General features: G+C 41.2%; 2 protein-coding genes across 5 annotated transcripts; both read right to left on the bottom strand.

Annotated features, from left to right (window-relative positions):
- Positions 1-1,986: 1,986 nt before the first annotated feature.
- Positions 1,987-6,535, bottom strand: CH25H (cholesterol 25-hydroxylase). Of its 4 annotated transcripts, none has more exons than XM_027648293.1 (2): positions 6,471-6,535; positions 1,987-3,470 (listed from the first exon to the last, which is right to left on the bottom strand). In XM_027648293.1, exon 2 carries the CDS (start codon positions 3,347-3,349, stop codon positions 2,525-2,527), a length of 825 nt encoding a protein of 274 aa, XP_027504094.1. In that variant the 5' UTR covers positions 3,350-3,470; positions 6,471-6,535; the 3' UTR covers positions 1,987-2,524. The 4 variants fall into 4 exon arrangements, with proteins under 4 accessions (XP_027504094.1, XP_027504095.1, XP_027504093.1 ...); XM_027648294.1 differs by lacking the exon at positions 6,471-6,535 and adding an exon at positions 6,329-6,464; XM_027648292.1 differs by lacking the exon at positions 6,471-6,535 and adding an exon at positions 6,329-6,464 and having other exon boundaries at positions 1,987-4,771.
- A 2,879-nt stretch (positions 6,536-9,414) lies between these two features.
- Positions 9,415-22,557, bottom strand: LOC113949357 (putative lysosomal acid lipase/cholesteryl ester hydrolase). The gene is made up of 9 exons (XM_027647805.1): positions 22,350-22,557; positions 20,722-20,842; positions 16,731-16,929; positions 16,307-16,416; positions 15,567-15,703; positions 13,986-14,132; positions 12,735-12,806; positions 11,632-11,703; positions 9,415-10,991 (listed from the first exon to the last, which is right to left on the bottom strand). The coding sequence occupies exons 1-9, from the start codon at positions 22,452-22,454 to the stop codon at positions 10,758-10,760; spliced, it is 1,197 nt and encodes a 398-aa protein (XP_027503606.1). The 5' UTR covers positions 22,455-22,557; the 3' UTR covers positions 9,415-10,757.
- Positions 22,558-22,769: the final 212 nt, after the last annotated feature.

The following is a 22,769-nucleotide window of genomic DNA, read 5'->3' on the forward strand; positions in this document are numbered from 1 at the left end:
GATCGTCCTCAGTGCTGTTACACTGTGCAGTCAATGCCAAACAAGACTATCATTTCACTTGGCTTGACAAGAGCAAGCACAGTTTTACCTGCAGCTGACTAGAACTCTCTCCAGGAGTAAACTACTTATTATATCGACTCTTAAGCCTCATACAAAAAGCAGAATAATCCCCATGGATTCAGTTACAACCTTTCTTGTGGGTTTTGCTCATAGGCTTCCTACAGCAATGTAGCAAAGTACCAGTTAGCCTTAACCTTGCTTACTTAGAGAGTCAATAGTACATGAAACAGACTGTTACAGTGTACAGTTACAATATATGGTATAAGGTATAACTCATTGAAACCACAGATTATCGTCATCAGATGCTCAGAACTGAATTAAACGGGATTTCTAGAACTGAAAGGATAATTTTGGGATACGTCAAAATGGCTGAACAGCTCAAAGAAATCAGAAAATATATTTTGCTTTGTGTTTTTGACCAAAAAGAAAGAATATTTCCCTCTCTTTGTAGAAAACACCAAAATACTTCAGGTTACAATCATCAGAAAGACTGGGAATTCCTTCTTACAGCTGAATAGATAAATGGCAAAGATTCCAGTTTTGTACTCTTTTAAGGCTCAGTTTTTTCTCTCAGTGTGTGTCATGTTCTTACCAGGGAAAAGAAAGGTTGCTCTTCCATGATATCCAGAGAGCAGAGGGAGTAGTTAAGTACTAAGATTGCAGCATTTTGTACTGTTTATGAAGACGCTTATGAAAATTGTTTCCTGTTATCAAAAAGACACAGTGTCCAAAAATGACGTTCCTTCTATAAGATCACATAATTGGAAATACTAAGGGTTCTCTCTTCTCCTGGACAAACAGCCTCTGTAAGGTCACACAACCCTCTAGACATAAGGACAAAGACATTTTTGGACGATGATGTGTAAGTGTTCTTTACACACTTTCTACATTATTTGCACTTTCTCTGTTTGCATCATTACTCTGAGAAGTTTATTAGTAATAAAGGATAGATGACTATAAGCATTAAAATGTTATGTAGGAGACATTAGAAGTCCATGTTTATCTCTGCTGAATGAGACATTGAAGACTCGCTTATCTCTTCACGCTTAATTTTTCCAGTGTGACTTCTGTGAGACTGCATTTTGATCTTCTACATATAACTGCTCTTCTAGCAACATGTAGTCACTTTGTTCTATGGCTTAGGATCCTGAAAGGTTTGATTCTATTCCTCTGAAATCTGGTTGAAGGAATCATCTACCTTGTAGAAACCCTGTTTATATTCCTTGGTAGGTTTTTGCATGCAAGTAACAATTAATTGATGTGACTGTGAAGGACCAATGCTCCCTTTTATTTAGAGGCTCCTTAATGTTTTGTTTTCACACCATAAATTTAGTGAAAATTACACAAGCTTCTCAAAAATGTAATAATAAAATTTCACCACAGCTTTTGAAACTGCATTCTTCAATATCACGTTTCTACAAAATTAAAAACTATTTTAAAAAAACATATGACTCCAGAAAAAAAGTAAATGGTTTACTTTTGAAATAATATTACAATATTTTAATAATAAAAGTCTGTAGTTCTGAAATTGAAGTGGATGTCAGTCTCTTTTTGCAGGTAACAAGGGAAAGGACAAGAGGAAATGGCTTCAAGTTGTGGCAGGGCAGGTTTAGATTGGATATCAAGAAAAACTTCTTCACCAAAAGGGTTGTCAAGCATTGGAATAGGCTGCCCAGGGAAGTGGCTCACTAACCATCCCTGGAGATATTTCAAGGGTGTGTAAATGTGGCACTCAGGGACATGGTTTAGTGGTGGACTTGGCAGAAATAGGGTAATGGTTGGACTAGATCTTAGAGTTCTTTTCCAACCTAAACAATTCTGTAAGTCTAGAATTCAAATAAATGACACCTATACAAAAGGAAGCATACATGTTCCTAATATGAATAGAGGAATGAATAAAATGAAACATAATATGATTTTAAAAGAATGACCATATTTATTTTCTATTTAAAATAGACAGTACATCAAGGTTGAAAATATAAATATGAAAATTATTGCACAGTTAGCCAACTACCCTGGTTTGGCAGCAATATTTTACAATATCATTGCGCAATAATATGCTCTGGCAGATTAAACTCTACAAAAATCCATGATGTGTACCTTTTCTGTTTACATCATAAATCATCCTACAACAGTAAGATAATTGTTCTGGCGTATGTATAAAACATCATACAGTAATATGATACATGCTTTATGAAAGCTGGAAAGAAGGAAAAAAGAGAGAATGTCTCTTAATGCTTCCCTTAAACCTTTGACTCAAATTTAAGCAACAGATATTCACCTCCCCATTTGCAGTCATTTAACACAGGCAGTTCCAAGTACACATACAAATACACATATATTAAGAGGCTTTGTTATAAATAGCTATTGCTTTAACAGGCAGATTCAAATATACAATCTTCTGTATGTCTTTAAAAAAATAATGTCCCAGTTCAGTCTATAAAAAATATGAGTTTGTCCATTCTTAATTAGAATGTGACTTGGTGAATGTCCCGAAGAGTTTGTCCCAGTGTGTGAAATAAGGAGCATAGTTTGATTTGAATTTCAGATGGTGGAGATCATGATGTGGTGCTCCTCCATACAAACCAAAAGGTACAAGTCGGTGAGTTGACCACGGAAGGTCATATCCTGAATGGTCCTCTACTGACAGAAAAATGTTTACAAGGAAGAAAATCATTTCTGTCAAAGGATGGCATCCAAGGAGCAGTGGGTTAATAGCAGCAAAAAATCCCAGTGATAGTAACTCCCATACACTGGAATACTGTGTAGTAAGGGCAAACGTCGACACGTGCTTGTGATGCACCTTGTGGAAGGTCTTGTAGAGCCAAGGCACCCTGTGATGAAGCAAATGCCACAGGAAATATTCAAAATCAAATAGCAGCAGGCAAACTGTTACTTGCAGCAGGACCTCAGGCAGCGCTGGAGCTATCACTGGTAGATTCATTGGTCTCCAGTACCAGTGGAGAAATGTCACTGGGAAGATCAACATAACATGGTGATACACACTTTGAATAATGCAAGGCACCATCATTCCAAGCGTTGGATAGTTCTGCGGCTGGATTTTGTATTTTCTCAAGTTTCGTAGTCTAATGCTTAAGAAGTCCAGTGCAATATACGGAAGACAGAAAGCCATGTATGCTGTAAAAGAAAACAGCACTGGAAAAAATGGTGACTTGATCAATGGCTCCTTTGCTGCGACAAAGTCCCAAAGAGACTGTAGGCACAGCCTGTGCCGCTGTCCCTCCATCGTGTAGCGGAGCAGCGCTCCGTCTGGCAGGCTGCAGTTCATGCTGATCGCAGGCTGAGAGGGCTGTTAATCCCGCAGCCTTTATCTGCTCAAGAAATAGCTCCGCCCCATCAGAAATCCTCCTTACATAGTAACGTGCCGCTTTAAAGAGGAAGTTCCTTTCCTGTATACAGAGGTGATATAATGCATTACAATCTCAGAGTAGAATTAGCTGGCCAAAGTAATCACAGAGCTCTACGAGAGACTCGCAAAGTAGGAAACACAAGCAGAAGTGGAGAACTCTTAACAGTGGAATTCAAAGAAAAAGGGATGGAAAATTTTCCACTCCACTTAGTGCAGACACTTGAAAATTGCTGTTTGTTACTAATTTTAAACTGCGTCATCATCCTTCATTATCTTTTTGCCTTTATAGGTAAGGAAATACAAATCAGCTTTTTTTTTTTGATATGTGACTGCTACCAAAGATGTTTGGGTACCTAAACACCTGGTCTGACTTGTGGGTATGTGGTCAGTAATGGATGTGTGCAAATACATGTTTTCTTAATGATCCCTTGGTTATACAACAGGCTTAGTCAAAACCTTAAGAAGACCTACACTATGCTCCCAGTCTGAATGTGGTGGCTGTGACTTATCTCCACCTACTTTTGAGGCCATGTTCTCCTTCATGCACTTGTACTTGACATGGAAAAATTTTAGAGTAGATGCAAAACTGAGCCAACAACTTTTGAAGAACAAAGTATCTCCCTGCTTTGGACAACAATACAAAGTAACACCTCACTACGCTTCCAGACAGATACCTAGTGACAAGTATTATTGCATTATTACAAGATTCACTCCACATCTCCACAGGTCTTTGAGCAAGATGATATGGAAATCATCCATTACCCGAGTATCAAACTAATGTAAGCAATTAAAAGGTGCACCAGTTAGACCTATATCCTTTAAAGGATCTCCCTGTGACCACAGGCAAGCACATTGCAGACAGAAACCAGCAGGCTTGACTCCCAACATTTCTAATTTGCTAAAAATATTTTAGGGGTAAAATGATGGAGGTTTTGATTTAACCACTAAGACATCACTTCTTTTGTGCTTTTAGAAAAAGAAAAACAAAGCTTTGAACACTTAGGGAAACAAAGCTTGCCATCAGCTTCCTATGAACTCACTTCTTTTGTAGGTACAGAATTTATTCTACTGTTGGAAATGAGCTCAACTTCCTGGATGACTTTATTAGCTTGTTCAGATGATTTTACCTCTTTGCTAATCAGAAAAGAAATCTGATGGGGGAAATGGGAGACAGATTTTCCTTGCTTCTCGATAATTAAGAATGATTAATTAGCAGTGAGCTTTTCTGAATATGCATGAACTTGTAACAATTAAGTTTGCTTTCAGTCTCGACCATTTTCTCTTCAGTAGATTCTGCTCTTAAGGAAGATTTTGCTTTTTCCTTAGGCTTCAAGGGGTTTGCTGAAACAGTAACACTAGCTGTGCTATTATTCAGACAATCAGAATTTCTTTTTTGGAGACAGGTCTACCTGTCCCACATACATTTTGGAAATAAATTCAGATTCTTTGCTATTGTGAAACTGTTTTGTTGAATTCAATTAATTCAGACTTAATTGTAGTGAAATTAAAACCCATTAAGAGACACCAATCTAACAGACGAGGATCTATATCCAAGAGCTTAATTTCAATCTTATGACTATTTTATCCTGATCTCTTATTTCACAATAAGGACATGAAAAATGCATTTGCAACATAATCTCATCTGGGTCTGAGAATATTCATGTGATTTCTATTGATTTGTATAGCTACAATCAGAAATTAAATTTCCCAGATGGGATACGTGATTCTCTATTTCATTAGAATTATGAAGGGACTAAATTTATTCTATACTGTATTCCATGTCTGCCTAAAGGGAGATTGACAGTAATTGCTCAACTATCTTAAAGACGCTCCCCTGACTAATCCCTACAGCCATGTCAGGTTGTAGAACCACTGCTGCCTACAAACTAAATTTTAAAGAATAGGCATTTTGCCTGCAGTTTAGGTCATAGAAAAATATTCTGAGGTCCCGTAAGGAAGAATAACGGAGTTCTGCAGTCCTGTTACTAGTATATCCTACAACACAAATCCCAAGCAAGGCGCAAGAGAGCAGCACTTACCTGGGAGGCTGGCGCCGCCCAGAGCCGGGTCCGCACCGAGCCTGGACCCGTGGCAATGGGCTTCGCCACGGGAATGGGCTCCGCGGGAATGGGCCCCGCGGGGATGGGCCCCGCGGGAATGGGCCCCGCGGGAATGGGCTCCGCCGCACGGCTCGCCCCGCTGGGATCCCGGCCCCGCTCACCGAGCGGCTGCGCTCGGGAGAATGAATCCTCACGCATGAGAGAGGGCAAACTCTCATCCCTCCACAAATCGTGTCCAAGCCGTTTGGCTCGGCCACCAAAACGCACTTATGACACATCTCCGTTCCGCTCACTTCAGTTTCTTGGTCAGCGTAAGGTACAACGCGAAGAAAAGACCGAGTACACGCAGATCCTTTCCGTACCTAATTCAGCAACACAACCCCAGCTTTTTTCACTCAACTTACAATGCTGCCAAACTTTCCCATGTGTTACTAGAATCTAAATGGTTCTCTCAAAAGCTCGAGACTCCTGCTACAGAGTTTAGGTTGAAGGGCACATAGTTTGGAATGAGGCCCCACAAAGGGTCTTAAATAGATTCCACATGAGCGCAAGACGCAAGCACCTAGCCCAGGCTGCACTGTTAGGTACAAGCTACAAGGTAAAGTCAAATACTATTGTGGGTAGGAAAATGAGAAGTTAGCAGAAAATTAGAAAACTAGAATCAACATACTGAAATTAATACAGCACCAGAGGGAAAAATTCTTTTTCTTTCCTCCTCTTCTCCCCCTCTGTATGGTAGGATTGTTGTTCTACCAGAAGTAAGGCAACATCGCAGAGCATGCTAAGCCTTCTAGCGGGAAAAGGGTGCTGAGCCTTCTAGCGGGAAGAGGGATGGTACCTTGCTCAGGACCAGTACCAGGGAAGCAGGACAGCCACCAGAGCAGAGGAAGGCAGCGGCAGTCCCCTGCTCTCGTTTTAGAGGGAATCGTTACCATGCTGGGCACACACGGTCAGTCCGAGGTGCTCACCCCGCGACTCACCTGATCCCGGGGCCGGAGCTCGGGACGCTCCGATCCCGGAGCGGCGGCGGCTCCGGGGGCGGGTCCCGCGGCCCCCCCGCGCCGCCGCTCCGCCGCAACAGCGCCCCCCAGCGGCGCCGCGCGGCAGCCGCGCCCCCGCCGCTCCCCCCGGTACAGCGGGAACACCGGGAACACCGGGCACAGCGGGAACAGCGGGCACATCGGGAACAGCGGGCACAGCGGGAACAGCGGGCATAGCGGGAACAGCGGGAACACCGGGCACAGCGGGCACAGCGGGAACAGCGGGAACAGCGGGAACAGCGGGAACACCGGGCACAGCGGGCACAGCGGGAACAGCGGGAACAGCGGGAACAGCGGGCATAGCGGGAACAGCGGGAACACCGGGCACAGCGGGCATAGCGGGAACAGTGGGAACAGTGGGTACAGCAGACACACCGGGCACATCGGGCACAGCGGGAACACCGGGCACAGCGGGAACAGCGGGCATAGCGGGAACAGCGGGAACACCGGGCACAGCGGGCACACTGGGCACAGCGGGCACAGTGGGAACACCGGGCACACCGGGCACAGCGGGAACAGTGGGCAGAGCGGGCACAGCGGGCACAGCGGGAACAGCGGGCACACCAGGCACAGGGGGCACAGTGGGAACAGTGGGCACAGCAGACACACCGGGCACAGCGGGCACATCGGGCACAGCGGGCACACCGGGAACAGCGGGCACATCGGGACGCGTCCTCCGGTCAAACGTCCGGTGGTAACGCTGCTTTGCGGCAGGACAAAACGCGGTAGGCACGGCCTTATAGGCGTACGGGTTTGCAGGGAAAGAGGAGCTTGGCATGTTTACCACTTTTAAGCTTTTTCATGGGTTGGACTCAACGATCTTGGAGGTCTTTTCCAGCCTAAATGATTCTATGATTCTAACCTACAGCCCCCTTCTATTTAGTTGTTCTGTATATTCAAGTGCAGGATCTGGATACAAAGAAGGGACATGAGACTCCTCACATCCCAGGCAAGCAGCTTGAAACCTGAGCCCGTGGGGATGCTGAGAATTTGAGGATGAAGAACACATATTCCCCTTCAGTTTTGCTTAAAAACTTTAGCCTAAACATAAAATACTTTTCTCAACAGAACTAACCCGTTGTCTTTATTAAATTCTTAATCTCCACCTCCCCAACTAAGCTTAACTCTGTTTTACCACCTCTTCCTATGCTGAGGCACTTCTACGTTGCTCGAGTTGATGCATATAAACTTTTGTTGGCGTTATCACTAGCCATGGAATCACTAACTAGCATGAAAATGCTCAGCCTGGAGCTAATGCATCACTCAGTACACTCTATTAACATACACACACTCCACCATCTTAGGCCTTCTGCATGAAATGAACAGTGTGAATGTACTTGCAGATGACTAAAAAAAAATTCTTTTCAAATTCCAAGCACAAACATGAGGACAAAAACATGTGTCTTTACATCTGTGTTAGCCCTCACAGGTCCAATTGTTGTAATCTCTAAGTCAAAGCCCTGGGTTGTGTATTGTCTTCAGATGCACACAGGTCTGTGCATCAGCTGAACAGGGACTACTTTCTTCTGGCTTTCTAGTAAAGTTTGATTATGTCACTAAATGCTGAGACCAAGTCAGATGAAGGTGTCCAGTGCCCTCTGTTAAGCTAGTGCACTTTTATATTATCCAAAGCTGATGTCCAGCCAACCTTCAACATCATATATATACACACACACCTGTAACACACAGGTGTTTATAAAACAGGCACTAAGTATGTAAGATCTGCTTAGAAAAATGTACCATCCACCGCTGCTGATTCTTATTAGATCAAGCTTCTCGCTCTTCTCCTCTGTGTTCAAGGTGTCTTATTTTGCACATTTCTTTCCACTGACACTCTGCAACCTTGTGTCACACAGTGCTTGTCACTTTAACCAGCCAGGGAGAGCACAGCAGCTCACAATTTTCATAACCATCCCTGCTCCAGTGAGGGAGAGAAGCTCCACAATGGCTTTTATTTCCAGGCACATCAGCTGACAAAGGTGGCAACATGTAGGATTTAATACACTCCACTGTCTTGACTGCACAACTATAGTATTCACAACTATAGAACATACAGAACAGTATAGACTCAGCGTATTTATTATTGTAGGTGAAGGTGACAAAGGTCAAAAGTTGGTTCAGGTGTGCCATGGCAAAGATTAGTTCCCCGACTTACTGTGTGATTATATGCCATTTATGAGATTACCAGACAGCCTGTTAAGCAATCCAATTACCCAAGGTTTAAGAATATGATACAAGAAGCTTTCCACCCCTGTCAGTGGTTTGAAATAAGCCTCACCTGGAGGCTTAGAAAATTACTCTGTCTTGTGAGCAATTACTTACAAGTAGTACCTTAAAGTCTTGCAAAACAACAAGAATGGCCTTTTAGGTTGGGTTTGGGAAAAAATTCTTTCAAGGAAAAAGTAAAATGAAGCTTGCTTGGCTATTTTACTTTTTTATTGTGCTTGTTTTACGGATGAAAAGCTGTGAAAAACAGACTTGGCTTTCTGGATTCTGTCCCAAAGATTCACATGCATTCATGAAACAGGAAGTGAAACACACCACACCACTGCAAATGCCAAGCAGGTCTCATGTTTATTGAAATATCTCAAGCTTAATAAACATGACGCACATGGCTCTTGCCATATCACATACTCTCACAACAGCTAAGTTAGCCACCTTGGATTCCTACAGAAGCTTCCTTTCAGCACAGCAAGGTGAAGCAAGTCTGGCTGATACAAATATAAAGCAAACTTAGAGGTCCTGCTAGGAATTGCAACCAAAATATCCTGAACCAGTGAACCACTTTTTCCTTAAACAACACCTGACAATTCCCTGAGTCTGAATTAGTAATAAAATAAATCCGAACAAATAAGCCCTAATTTATGGCTTATGAATATTTTCCCAACTTTTTTTTTTTTAGTAAAAAAGCATGGCTCAGTTTAAAATGCACAATTTCCTATACCATGTAGAAAGGCTCTTTATCCTGTTGGGATTACTGACAGAAATCTGGGTTGAATCCAACCATGGCACAGAAACTATCACCTGCACTGAGGCAACTAGCTCTGGAGATTGTTCATTTGGCATGGAACTTTTAGGCATCTCAGAGGAGCAAAAGTCCTCTGCATAGTCAATAGAAAGAGTTCCAAAGTAAGAACTCTGAGGCAGATGTGAATCCTCTTCCCCATTAAATGGGGGCTTAGCCCCAGTTTGAAGTGGAAACTGAGACAAAAGGAACTACTGTTAATACTGTCAGACTTCTCCAGGCTGTTGTACAGTTCCTGAACACACTGGTGGGGAGCACCATATAAACAATTAAGAAGTAAATTGATCTTTAAAGCAGCACATGATTAAAGGGGAAAGTCCACTCAAGCTGTAGAATTAATGCTTTGGCTCTTCTCCCACCAGTAGTTTACTGGGAGAGCTTGTTTTCTAGTTAGTGGTCAGTGCAAAATGCAAGTATATGTTACGTCATTCCCCTTGAAAGCCATAACCTATTGACAAAGTTAACTGAAAGTGGTTTTCTTTGAACCACTACTCTTGTTCCAGGAATCTGTGAGGGCAAATAATAACCTGTATCCATAGCTGGTACGTGAAACATGAAAGGCTTCAGGGACACCATTAAATCAAGAAAATGCAGCAACGAATCAGTCCCAAAATAGGACATTTTAACAGACAGTGGTCATCTCTGGCTTCATGACAGTTCTTCTGGACAGTATTGAAAAAGAAAGTAATCTGATGTAGCTAGCTTTTATGTGATGGCTAAAATAATAACACAGCCAAAAGTCACTAAGTGCTTTGTAAAGTGCCAGCACCAAATGGGGCACTGCAGTACATGGAGTACTTGTGAAAGGTACTCAGAAATGGTAACATACTGAGAAATGGTAGTGTTTTATGCACAGTGAAATACTTACTGTTTTAATTTTCAAGCAGCTGACGTGCTGAATGGACTAACTTGTCTTTCAGACATGCCACTAAATTTATGTGCACATGACATACTCCTTTTGTGCTAAGTCCTACTGCTGTGTTTTGAGTACCATGCCACTGTGTGCAAAATCAGCAGAATACGATGAGGAGAGAGAAATAATACTGAAAAAAACCAACCAAATATGAATCCGATTCACTTGTCATCGCTGGCATTTTAAAAATGCATCATACCAAACAATGTAGCATTATTGCCAGAAGAGTGTATTTTCCAAAAAAAAGACTAATTCTTAGTGAAGTAATACTCTGAAATACCATGTCGGTTTAGAGATACTTCCTAATCATGTTAATTATTTCATTATACATGCGGTAAGGTGCATCAAGGCCCCAGATGAAATCCAAATGTTCCCATTCTGGAATGTTTTTGTGGTAAGCCAAATTTGTGATCTGAGTGAGCAGCATAGCAACATCCTTTGGGTCTGCCAGCCAGTCCTGTCCACCAGTCCACACCGCAGTTGGTACAGTCATCTCTTTAATTTTGTAGAAAGGGGGAGTAGACTGAGAAGGGGGAAAGTGAAAACAAAAGCATTAGAAAGAGAAAATCTTCAGTATGATTCTACTCTGCAGTGTAACACAGTAGTAACTGCAAGAACGTGTCAGATTCTCATTTTCTCTTTTGGGTAGCTAGAGATGGAGGTGGAGTCCTGACTCAATCAAAAATGTAACTGCAAGAGTCCTGCAATATTACAGCATGCCTAGCAGTAAAGACATGGTTTGAGGAGTTTACAAGACAGCAGGGTAGCAGAAGTCTCAGAGAAGGCATCCTGTTTAAGGTATTTTGTGCAGCAATTTAGAAATAAAAATGCATGAAGGTTAAACAGGCTAAAGATAAGCAATACACATGAACTGACACTTTCTGCCTAATGATGAGAAGTGCAGGGGATCTCATGATCTAGGCTGGTAGGACTCTCACTCAAGAAGCAGCATGCCTCCATAACTTCATATCTAAGGATGAGCTCCATACTGACCTAGGGCTACCTCAGAGCTTTTTTTTTTCTTTGAAAAAAACAGATCTCCAACCTGGTTACTGGGTAACACTAATGGTTCTTTAGCATGCAGCATAAACACAGTACTGAGAGAAGGGCCTGAGGACTATTTTCTTATGACACTCAAGAATTAATCTGTAAAAGATGTCTACCTGGTTGTAGTGAGCCATATTTGCAGCCTTGCTTCCCCAGTCATAAGCTTTGAGTTCCCCAGTTTTCACAGCCTAGAAATAAACAAATACACATACAAAGAACTGCAACACTACCACAAGAATTACAAAGGGCAGGTTGTCTGGACAACTGGCAATGTCAACCAATACAAACAACAGTGGAATACCAAGTATTAAAGTGTCACTGCTTTGCCCAATGTCACAGGAATGGGAAACACTAACATTCAATACCATTAGACTTTGTTCCTTAAGATTCCAAACGCTCTCACAGCAATAGTAGAAAAGATTAAGGAAAACAGTTTAGTGTATCCAAAGCCAGGATGTGGCAACTCCATGCTTACTTCTCATATATTTACCTTGCTGTCTAAATATGTATTAACAGAGCACGGAAATTTCTTAGAAAGTCTGCTCTGCATGATTTACCATCTATTTTTGAGAAACAGATGTCTATATAACAGGGATCTGGAAAAAACCCAAATCTTCACAGATTTCTTTCCTAGCCAAGAGTTGAACAGCCTTGTAGAGCAGAACATATTGCTTCTGATTAGGTGACCAAGTGCAGCTACAAGATCACAGATAGCACTGAACACTGCTTCTGTGGCAAATGTTTCCTTTGCCAAACTGCTGAGCAAGCTTCAGGCACAACAGTATCACAGGCATTAAACTGTGCATTGAGATGAAATTCAAAATATACTAATAAAATATAAAATGAAGCCAAACAGAATAGAATAGAAAACCTCCTGTTTTTCACTGGCTAAAAATACAACTTGTAATCAAAACAGGGTTTGCTGAAAGGGAAACAAATACTTGTTACAGCATCTCTGCAAGTTAAGTTATTCTGTTGTATTTTTTGTTGGCCTGAAGTACTTACAGTTAGCATATTTTCAAAGAAATAGGGAAGAGGGGTGAACCACCTTACCATGAAAGCAGACAACATCTGCTGTTCTGACAATTGTCAGTTCCAAATTTCACTTGGGCTACGCTGCATATATATTTTTGGCATTTTATTCCGTTTAAATATCAGAGGCATCAATATTCTACAAACAAGCTAGAATCATGGACATTTCAGATTCTGCAAACTCTACCTGGCTCCAGTGGATCATGTTTTGGACAGATGTTCCCGCAGGGCAATGTGTCGAATACACATCCACTCGGCTCTGCAACAAGATAATTAACATGTTTTATTCCTCATAGTGCATCAGTTCTACTCGTTGTTGCTTCCGGAATAACAGAAACTACTCCATTCCTCTTAAAACCATTATAAACAAAAGTTAAGTGGAACCATAAACGAGATAAAAGGTTCAGACATTTGGGGGATTAACTACAATTAAATGCAGAACACTAAAGCTGCACTTTAAACCTAATAATGATATCCCTTGAGTTTTTATATATTTAGAGAAGAGAGCGGTGGTATTGTAAGAATTGGGAGTACATAACTAATATTTAGAGGGACCTCCAGAAATGTTGCTACTCTACAGCTAAACTAGCAGCTGTCAGTCCAAAGTGGTTCAGAACTTCATACACTTTTTATTTAGAAGTACAGAGTAGCACAGGGAAACTTAAATCCTAACAGAAAAAAAAAAATATTATCAACCATTAAAACTATGAAAACCGTATGTGTTGGGTAAGGAAGCATTGAAAAACTGTACTTTTTACTTTGATATAGGTTACAAAAAATGTACGATTTTGCATACAGAGTGATTAAATAAAGATAATTATCTCACTCCAGTAAAAAAATTCTCAGCTTTCATCTACCTGTGGTTAAACTGATATCAGTTTTTACTGATTTCAGGGAGCTGGAAACACTTTAAGAAGCACTATGAAAAAAATGCAGTCTCACACTACTTGCTGTTAACCAACTTTTAGATAACAAAACAAGTTCTGTGAACAAATCCTTTGAAACTAGAGATGCAGATGAAGCCATCAGCAGAGTCAGAAACTGGTCTCAGAAAAGGTAATTGCATACATTCACCAAGAGACCAGAAAACTTCAACAGTACTCTTAAAAAGTTGAAAATTATATCTTTATTCCTCAGTTCCTTGAAAAAGGAAGCAAATACTTGCCCCATAATATTAATTTCTCTGATCCTCTTCCCCAAAAGATCTGAAATAATGTATTTTAGTTTTCCAGTAACATTTTAAAAGGTTAATTCTATCCATCCCAACTGGGGAACTAACCTGTACAAAGGAAAGACATTAATCCAAACTCAGTATGATGAAGGCAGCATTAGTGGTTTTCTAATTACACTAAAGGTCCATCAGTACAGTGACACACAGTCAATACTGTGTTAGAGTTCACCATAACTTAGCTATTAAAAAAAAGTCACTAGAACACACCATATTCAAGTTTCTCTCATTAAAACCACACAGAAGAAAGAATAAGTTGCCACAAAGATCATCAAGAATTCTGTGGGTGCAAACATGGGTAGCAAGCCACTTCAGCACAGAATTCTGCGGGAGGAATTGCTTCTTTCCAAACATGTCCTACAAAATAACAAACACACAGGACAAACATGTAATTGCATAGAATGACGTTTTCAGTTTTTACGCTACAACATTCTTGACATAATTATTTCCATTTGCACTGGTGACAGGTGTGTCCTATGAAAATTATTTATCTCCTTATCAGCCTTGTTTACAGTCCCATGGGAATGTCACAGTTAATGCTTCTGCTACAAAGTGTGCAGTCCATTAACCCCACAAAAAGTAAATGGGAACTGGTAAAATCTTGCAAGAATTCCAAACCTAACCTCAAATTCAAATAAAATTTACAGTATTTTACAGGAACACTGTACAGCTTCTTGTCATCAGAATTGTTTAGGGCTAAAGTATATTAAGCTGTGTCTGCTAATGTTAAATGGCTTTGTACTTGCAACTTCCTCTCTTCAACCCATGAGAGAAAAACAAGTTGCATGAGCTGTGGTGACCCCTTCCTCTTGATGGATATTTTTAAAATGTTCAAGGATTTTAAAATGGCTCACTGAGAACTTCCTTGAAAGTGACAGCTCTGTAAAGATATGACTGACCCATGGGTTTGTCACTTTGAGGAACTCCATTTTTTTGCAAGTCATCATGAGAATCAAGTTCCTCAGCACAACATGAACATCTGCACAGGGCACTGATCAGCCATTAGTCTCATTTGGCAAAGTTCATTATGCAAGGAACAGGAGATCACAATTGTTAGTGTCCCTTTTATGTTAACTGCCTTTGGAGCAGGGAACTAATAATGTAGACAACACATTAAATCAGTACAAGGTACATCAAAGGAGGGTGTATATCACAGAACAAACAGCTTTGTGTGGGAATCTCCATGGGTGGTGGCAAGAAAGTGATGGTTAAAAATGACACACAGCAGGGTGTTCACAATGTCTGACTTCAGGCACTTACTGCAGCCTGCCTACGTTTCCCTTGATGTTAATGGGTAAAAGGTAAAATCCTCCAGAGGATGATTCACAGCATCTAAATAAAGCTGCTGCTCTTAATCACCCTCTGAAGGATCATCTTCCAATACTAGATGGTTAATTGTGAAACAAATCTGTTAAAGTGCATGACAATTCAGAACTATTCTGTATAAACATATCATATGACTCTTCCAAAACAGAGGAACTATTTAATTAATCGTGATTTCAGTAGCTTAAATTCTAGAAAAATGTTAATGCAAAAACATAGTTTTATTCCATCTATTAAGTTGTAATTGTAAAATACTACTTTAAACCAATGCAAATTGTCTCACTAGACAGTAATAAAGCCAGAGAAGCCACTGCTGACTTCAAAAGTATCATTATGGTAAAACTGACTCAGAATTCTTGTCATATGTTACTCTCTAACCCACAGCTATTAACATTCTTTGCTATGCTATTTTCAACTAGAAAGGGCCATAGCTCATTCGGCTTAAAACATTTACACTCAAATACAAACCTTGAGTAGCAGGTCAGGAAACACTCCCAATTTTACCAGAGGACTAGTGGCAAACTTGACTGTAGCTACTGGTGCCAAGGCAAAAAACATTTTGATTTTCTTAGCCAGCTGTGGCAAAGTTGAAAAAGCAGCGAAAGCTGTAAACAATGTAAGAATAATTAACCAACTTTACTGTCACAAGTTAGATGAGATTTTTTTCCCAGTAGGAATTCTACAAAAACCTATGAACAAGTATGCCAAAGTATTTTTAGATTAATAGTTTGATTGTAATATCTAGGATCAATTTAGATAATATAAATTAATCTAGTTACTACAAAACACAAATTAAATGCTTCCAAAAAGCAAATTAATGCTTACTCACTCAACATGTCTAACTCTTTCTATTAGAAGGTCTAAAGCACATGCCTTACATTCAGTAAAATATTCTGGAAACGGGCATCTTAATTCTATGTGTCTCATGAGTCTAATTTTGTTATGCACAGCTCATCAATTTGTTTTAAGAGAAGCCGTTCTGCTGGATACCCATGACTTCAATTTATCATTTCAACACCCTTCCACTTTAAAGTAAACACAAAAGGTTAAGTATTTTCATTTTAATGCTGATAAATATTCCAGGAAGCAGCTAAAACCCAGAAGCAGTAGATTTCAAAAGCCCTACTTTTTCATCATTAAACCACATATGTGGAACTTAATACCATTTTGAACACGGTATAGTCTAACAAATGCATCTCTTCACGTACCCATTGTGGTGCCTTGTGAATGGCCAATGTAAAATACTTGTTCCTGGCCAGTTTTTGCCAAAATGAAGTCCACTGAGGCTGGAATGTCATACTTAGCCATTTCATCAAAGCTACAAAGCAAACACAGAAAGTCAGTTCTATAGGTAAAGTTATCAGTGAGGAACAGCTGCACAGAGCTTCCCTGCACTGTTGTCTGGACATAAAGAAACACTTCTTTTGGCTGAAGCAGAACACTGGTTTTAGAGTCTTCACACCAAGCACTGGTGAAAGCAATTAATGTTCTACTGACCACTTGTGAATCTCAGCACCCTGCACTGACCACAAAATTCCCCTTTACTGCCCCTACATATGTGACAGCACATGTAACAAGAAAATACTATTTTGTACCTTCACAATGTGATTGAAGATAGCAAGACAAGGATACCTGAAAACCCAGAATTCTTCTTGTTTCACTGTGAAGTGTGTATGCTTCCTGGACCAGGTGTTCCCTCTGCTGTTTCCCAGCCATACATCATAGCCAGCGTCTGCCAGCATAAAGCCAAGGCTGTTGTAATCCAAATTTGTGATCCAGTTGCTGGCATCTGCAAGCAAACCATGCTGCAGAAACACAGCAGGCCTTGGACCTGAAAAATAAAGCATTTATCATAGCTTCCTGTTCATTTGGAATTGAATACCTAAGAGTAATTCAAGTGAGCCATTGCAAGTCTGTTTTAGACTTGCACTTTGAGTATTTAATTTACTTGATTTCATCAACTAAGACTAGCAATTTTTATAATAGTCATAATGCTGTGAAATCACACGCTTGTTCACAAAAGCTACTTTTTATCATTAAGCATTTTGAACTAGCAGCTTGTTGGTTTCCTAACTTGAAGCTCAAAACAGACAACGAATATGCAAGAAGCAAAAAGGAGAAAAGCAGGAGCTACAAGAAAAATACAAGTAGCCCTTACAACTGTTTCAAGCTCACCAGGACAAAGCCAAATGGCCCAAACACAGAGGCTGTTAAACTACTTTGGACCCTTCTCCTCCTACACATGGGGAAGGCATTCCCACATATGTGCTACTGAGATCTTTGTTTTCCAGTTAAGACAATGCCAAACAAGTGTGCTGAGCTATGGAAATGTCTGCAACTGGTATTGATATTATCTCTATACAACTCCCTTCCATTACCAAAGCTCTGGCAGAACCTGACGACCAGTACAGTAGCCAAAAAAATAATCTGCATTTCAAAGGACTTTCTCCTCTTGACTTTAGTTATAAAAAAACACAGCTAAGACGCATGTAGAAGTTAGGAAGACCCTCTTCTGACTTCCCCATCCTGAAAAGGTAAATGACACCTTCATGTGGAGTACAGATCTAAAAACTGAAGGTTCCTGCTTCTACACAAGGAAAATAAATTAACATCTAATCCTTTAGGAGAAACATGACCTTCAGAAAATACAAAGACCTGTCTCTGTTTCTCATAGTGATACAGGTGTTTTGGGTTTTACTTCTGCTTTAATAACTGAAATCAGACAACATGATAACTTTATCTCATTGCCAGAGATTACACAGGAATTTACAACCCCCAATGACACATCGCTCTTCTACAGTACAGAATCACACAATGTTTCCTCCATTGATAATTCAGACTTGGATCTTTCAGCAGAAACAGCCAAACCAAAACTGTTTCGGTCACCTATACCGTCCATTCCAGGTCATGTCCATAAATATTTGCTGCAAGTTCCAAAAGGCAAATTAGCAATATTCCTCTTTTCTGGCAATCTTTATACTTGTGATGGGGAAACTTTTGAATGCCTGTTTTTCTCATTTTGTTAGAAAAGCCCACAATGCATATTGTGAAACAAGTGGAGCAAATCTCCAGCTGTGCCAAACTGGCTCTGGAGACAGTACCGTTCAACACAACTGTTTACTCTGCTGCAGTAATATTAATTGATATTTAATAGGATTTTCAAGCCTAACACTGAATTTGTTTCCCTTTTAGCTTTGATACCTTTTTCCCTTTTACTAAACTTATATAAACCAGCTTCTGATTTTTTCAAGAATAGGCTCTCCTCAAGCTGCTATTGCATGTTTCATAACATCGGAAGGGGAAGACTGTTTAACTGCTTTAATGCTTTAATTCTGTTCTCCTGTTAACCTCCAATTCCGGTCAGTTCCTTTTTCACTTTACTAAGTAGTCAGCAGATCTCCACGTGAATTGCACGATCATATGACAAAGTGACTTGGATGATAATAATTATTTTCTATCACCTGTGATCCCAAAAACCCCAGAGGGGGAATAAAAAAGGCAGGGCCTTAAACTACCCTTTCTGCATAGAACATTTTGTTCTCTTCACTGTAAAACCAAGAAGTTGAAGACAGACTTATTTCCATGCCCTTCTTACCCATGCTATGCAGTTGGTTTAGGTTTTTCTTTAATATTAAAACCAAAAATCATCCATGTTTTGCCTTTAGGTTCTCTGGACATTTCTCTTTTTTTTTTTTCCTGAATAACTGTGGGTTTTGTTCCAAAACATCATGTGATACATAATTCCAAGGGATCCTATTCACATTATGCAGGTATTGCAAAAGAAAAATACGGCATATATACGCTAAGTCAGCAGTAACACATCATTGGTATCTTTCTGAGAAAAGATACCAAGTCTATAAAAACTGAAGATCAACATGAACTTTGAAATCTTCATTCTCCCAGGAGCTCATACTTCCACAAATGTGCTCAGTAATCCTTGTTTTTAAAATTAAAGCACTCTGCAAAACGTGAACTTGGGGTCGAGGGTGCGGCAAGGGGAATGTGGAGAATTCCCAGAGGTCAGGAAACTTCTGTTTGCTTATGTCATCAATGAAGGATTCAACAAAAATCAACAGGTACAAAGGCAGCCTGTCTTTTTCCTGTGGGCTTCTCTGAATTTAAGTACAAAGACACCTGCCAGGTTTGATGGGCCTCATCCATGCACTGATCTTTACACACCCTTTGTGAGAGAAAATGGACAATGCAAACATCCTAACCCACACCAAACCCACAGATAAGGTCAGGAAGACTGTTGGTTGGCCTTTGGCAGGGGAAAGGGGTTTTCCACAGGTCTTGTTCACATCAAGGCTCTAGGACAATCACTGATTTCTTTTTTGAGCTCCAGGATTTTACCCCTAATCCTAACTTCCTTCAGTCCAAAGCATTCTAAGGCAGTGCTTAGAATATGTACAGTTTCTATTCAAATGGGGGCTGCTGTTGTACAGATGTCTGTATGAATGTTTATAAGGGATGGTGTCAAGACTGATACCAAACTCAGCCACTGCTTGTTCACATACTCTGTTAACACCACATGCAGCGTATGAGGATAGCAAGTCAAAGGGTACATGTCTCTCCTCTTCCACATCCACTTGTCTCATTTTTAAAGCATTTCATCATCCAGTCCTCACTAAAACCTTTGCCCATATCGCTCCCTTATAAGTTTGAGCTTACATTCCTCCTATCCTTTCTCTCCCCTGCCTCCTCACCTGTACACCTCCTGCATCTCTTCCATGGTTGTACATCAGCTTTCACAGTAATCCTTACAGCTTGTAACAGCACTCTGGTAGCATGTGCCAATGCTCTCCCAAGACCTCATCAAATCACATTCATAAAACAACCTGGCTGGGGGTTACTGACATCAACTACCTGTTACACATCCTAATTTGCAACATATTTTTAAATGTTTTGTACTCAAGATATTCTAAAGCAATTTTATCCTTTTCTTTTTCAACCTATTTAAGCAGCTGTGTGAAATATGACATCCCAGTAGTATGCAGTATTGGTCTGGCTTGGACCTTACTGAAAAGGGAGCTTCAGAGAGGTTAAATTTAAGAAATAAATTCTTATTTTATGCAAAAATCAAGCAGTAATTATTTTGTGAACATTCTAGTGAGAACTCTTGCAGTTTAGTTATACTGCACCAAAAGAGGTACATGATCTGGCCCTACTTCTGAAAACAATCACGCATTTTAAACAAACTACTTGTTAAAAGGAACCATTTTTAAAAATGGGGGTTGAAATAACCCAACAACGTTACAACCAATATCTTTTCAAGAGACTTTATCGTTTTAAAACCCCAACAAATCTAAACCGTTATTTTTCACTTACCAAAAAAAAAAAAAAAGAAAAAAAAAATCAACCAACCATGAACAGTTTTGTATTAATGACACAAAAAGATAATGCCAGGAAAACAAAGCTTTTAAAATCCTTTTCCCTTCCTTTATTCAAGCCACTCTACAAGTGCCTAATCTATTTTGGCCACAACATTCACCAGTAAAATCTTCTAATTGCATAGGTCATGTAGTCTTTAATCTTCTTCTGGATTATTACAGGAGCAAAAGTTTTATAAATCAATTGAACTTTTTCACTACTTCCCATTTTTCCAAATGGACAGAAATCTTACCTTTGCCTCCCTCATAGCCCTTTCTTCCATAAGGAATTCTATTAATGGAAAGGATATACCCATCTTCTGTGGTCACTTCATACTCCTCACTAGGGTATCCCCTGAAGGTGATAATTTCGCTCTGAGGAAAGAAAAGAAATCATCTTGGAGCCAGACTGTCAGGCTCCTCAGTCCAGGAACATATGCAAAGTACTCTGGGTCTCTTCTAAAGACAGCGATGCAAAATTAAAGGATGTGGTAGGAATGTGCAATACTACCTACCCATTCAATGCAGGCAGGTTTTCTTAATGAGACTTACTCCAGTACAGAGTCAGGAACTAGCCAGCACAGATCTTATCCCAGGAATCTGAGAGGACTCCCTAGCCTGTCCCTAGCCACATGGTGCTTACAGCAAGAAAGAAGATGGAAGTATTGACAAGGAGATTATGGTAACAGGACAGAACACCGAGATGCAGATTTGGCAGACAAAAATTTAAACTGTCTGCTCTCAAGAAAACAAGTACCTTCTGGTACTAAACAAGTGAGGGCAGATAAAACTGGTTGGCACCACTGCCATTTCTTACCTTTCTCCTCAAACCTTATGTCTGTTGCAGAGCTTTAAGTGACTTTGTTGACAAACCAAACAATAAAATAACAATAAAAATCTCTACACTCATTTAACCTAATAAATTCATTATTAGGTTTATCTTCTATCTCTTATATCTTGGGCTTTATGTTATTTTGATGCAACTCCATTAGGGCAGTGAGCTTGCTATTTAACTGGTTTCATGACATCAACCTATCTTGAGAAAATGTAAGAAACGCAAGACATGATCAGAGTTCTACTCTTAGACTGCTGGGCAAGGAAGGGGAGGAGAATTTAATTAAGCATGCTATTTCTTTTAAATATATCTTTCATTATCCACAGTGACTCTAACATTCCAAAATGATTTCAAGGCTAGCTTCTATTCAAATGCTATTAGCCTTAGACTAAATGATTATTTTCAGTCCTTGAAAGTGTATTTGTATGATTCAAACACTTCTATTCTTAAAGACCTCGAGTATTTCTAGCTTAAAGTATCTCCTCGCACATGTGAAAAAAATCGCAGTTTAGATGAGACACAGAAAAGATCAACTAATACCAGTTACCAACAGCTACCAACAGCAAATACGTTCACGAGCTGGCTACTGCAGCAGGAGGAGAATGAAATTAAGAGAGTAAACGCCGAATGGGGAGAAAAGCAGTTCTGGGTAAGAACACGCGACCGCGGCGCTGAGAGCGCAAGCGTGCTCCATGAACATCTGCTTTTCTAGCAGTTAAGAAAGAATGCCCGGACTCTGGCAAAAAAACCATAAATCTACGTCAGACAGTATGCGAGAGAAAGATTCGCCACACGCAACAGGGGACAATGAAGGACCTGGAAGGAGGAGAGGAGAAGATAAAGAGGAGGTGTAAGCAGCGGGTGTGAGCAGCTGCAGCCCTGGGCTGGCCGCGCACAGGTGGCTGAAGCCTCCGGGGCTCTCTCCGCGGCTGCCGAGGTCGCCCAGCGCCCTCTGCGCCGCTCCTCGCCCCGCCACAGCCCCGGTACCGCCCGCGGCCGCGCCCGCTCACAAGGCTCGAGCACTTTCCCCCACGCCGCGCCACTCACGATGTTCATGTTGGTTTCGGGGTCCACATGCCTCCTCCCTGCGGCGAACGCGCCCGAGCCAGCGATGCTCTGCAAAAGGAGAGCGGCGACCACCAGGGCCCGCATCCTGGTCCTGCAAGAACGATGCGGGACGCCGCGGGGAGGCAGAACCCGGCACGGCTGCGAGCGGGGCCGGCCGGGGATTATGTGCCGCCCCTCCGGGACAGGGGCGGGGACAGCGGCGCGCCCGGCGGGGCGAGGGCGGGGAGGCCGCTCCAGCGGCGGGACGAGCGCGGCGGGGCTGGGCGGGGTGTGTCCCGCACCCCGGCGGTGCCTTGGGCGGAGAGGGGCGGCCGCAGCCCCGCCGGGCCCGCCCGCCCCCGCCCGCCGCTGGGCGGCCTCCCCGCCCTCGCCCCGCCGGGCGCGCCGCTGTCCCCGCCC

The sequence above is a fragment of the Corapipo altera genome, unplaced genomic scaffold (genome assembly GCF_003945725.1).
Source record: "Corapipo altera isolate COAL_440 unplaced genomic scaffold, ASM394572v1 56, whole genome shotgun sequence".
Lineage (NCBI taxonomy): Eukaryota > Metazoa > Chordata > Aves > Passeriformes > Pipridae > Corapipo > Corapipo altera.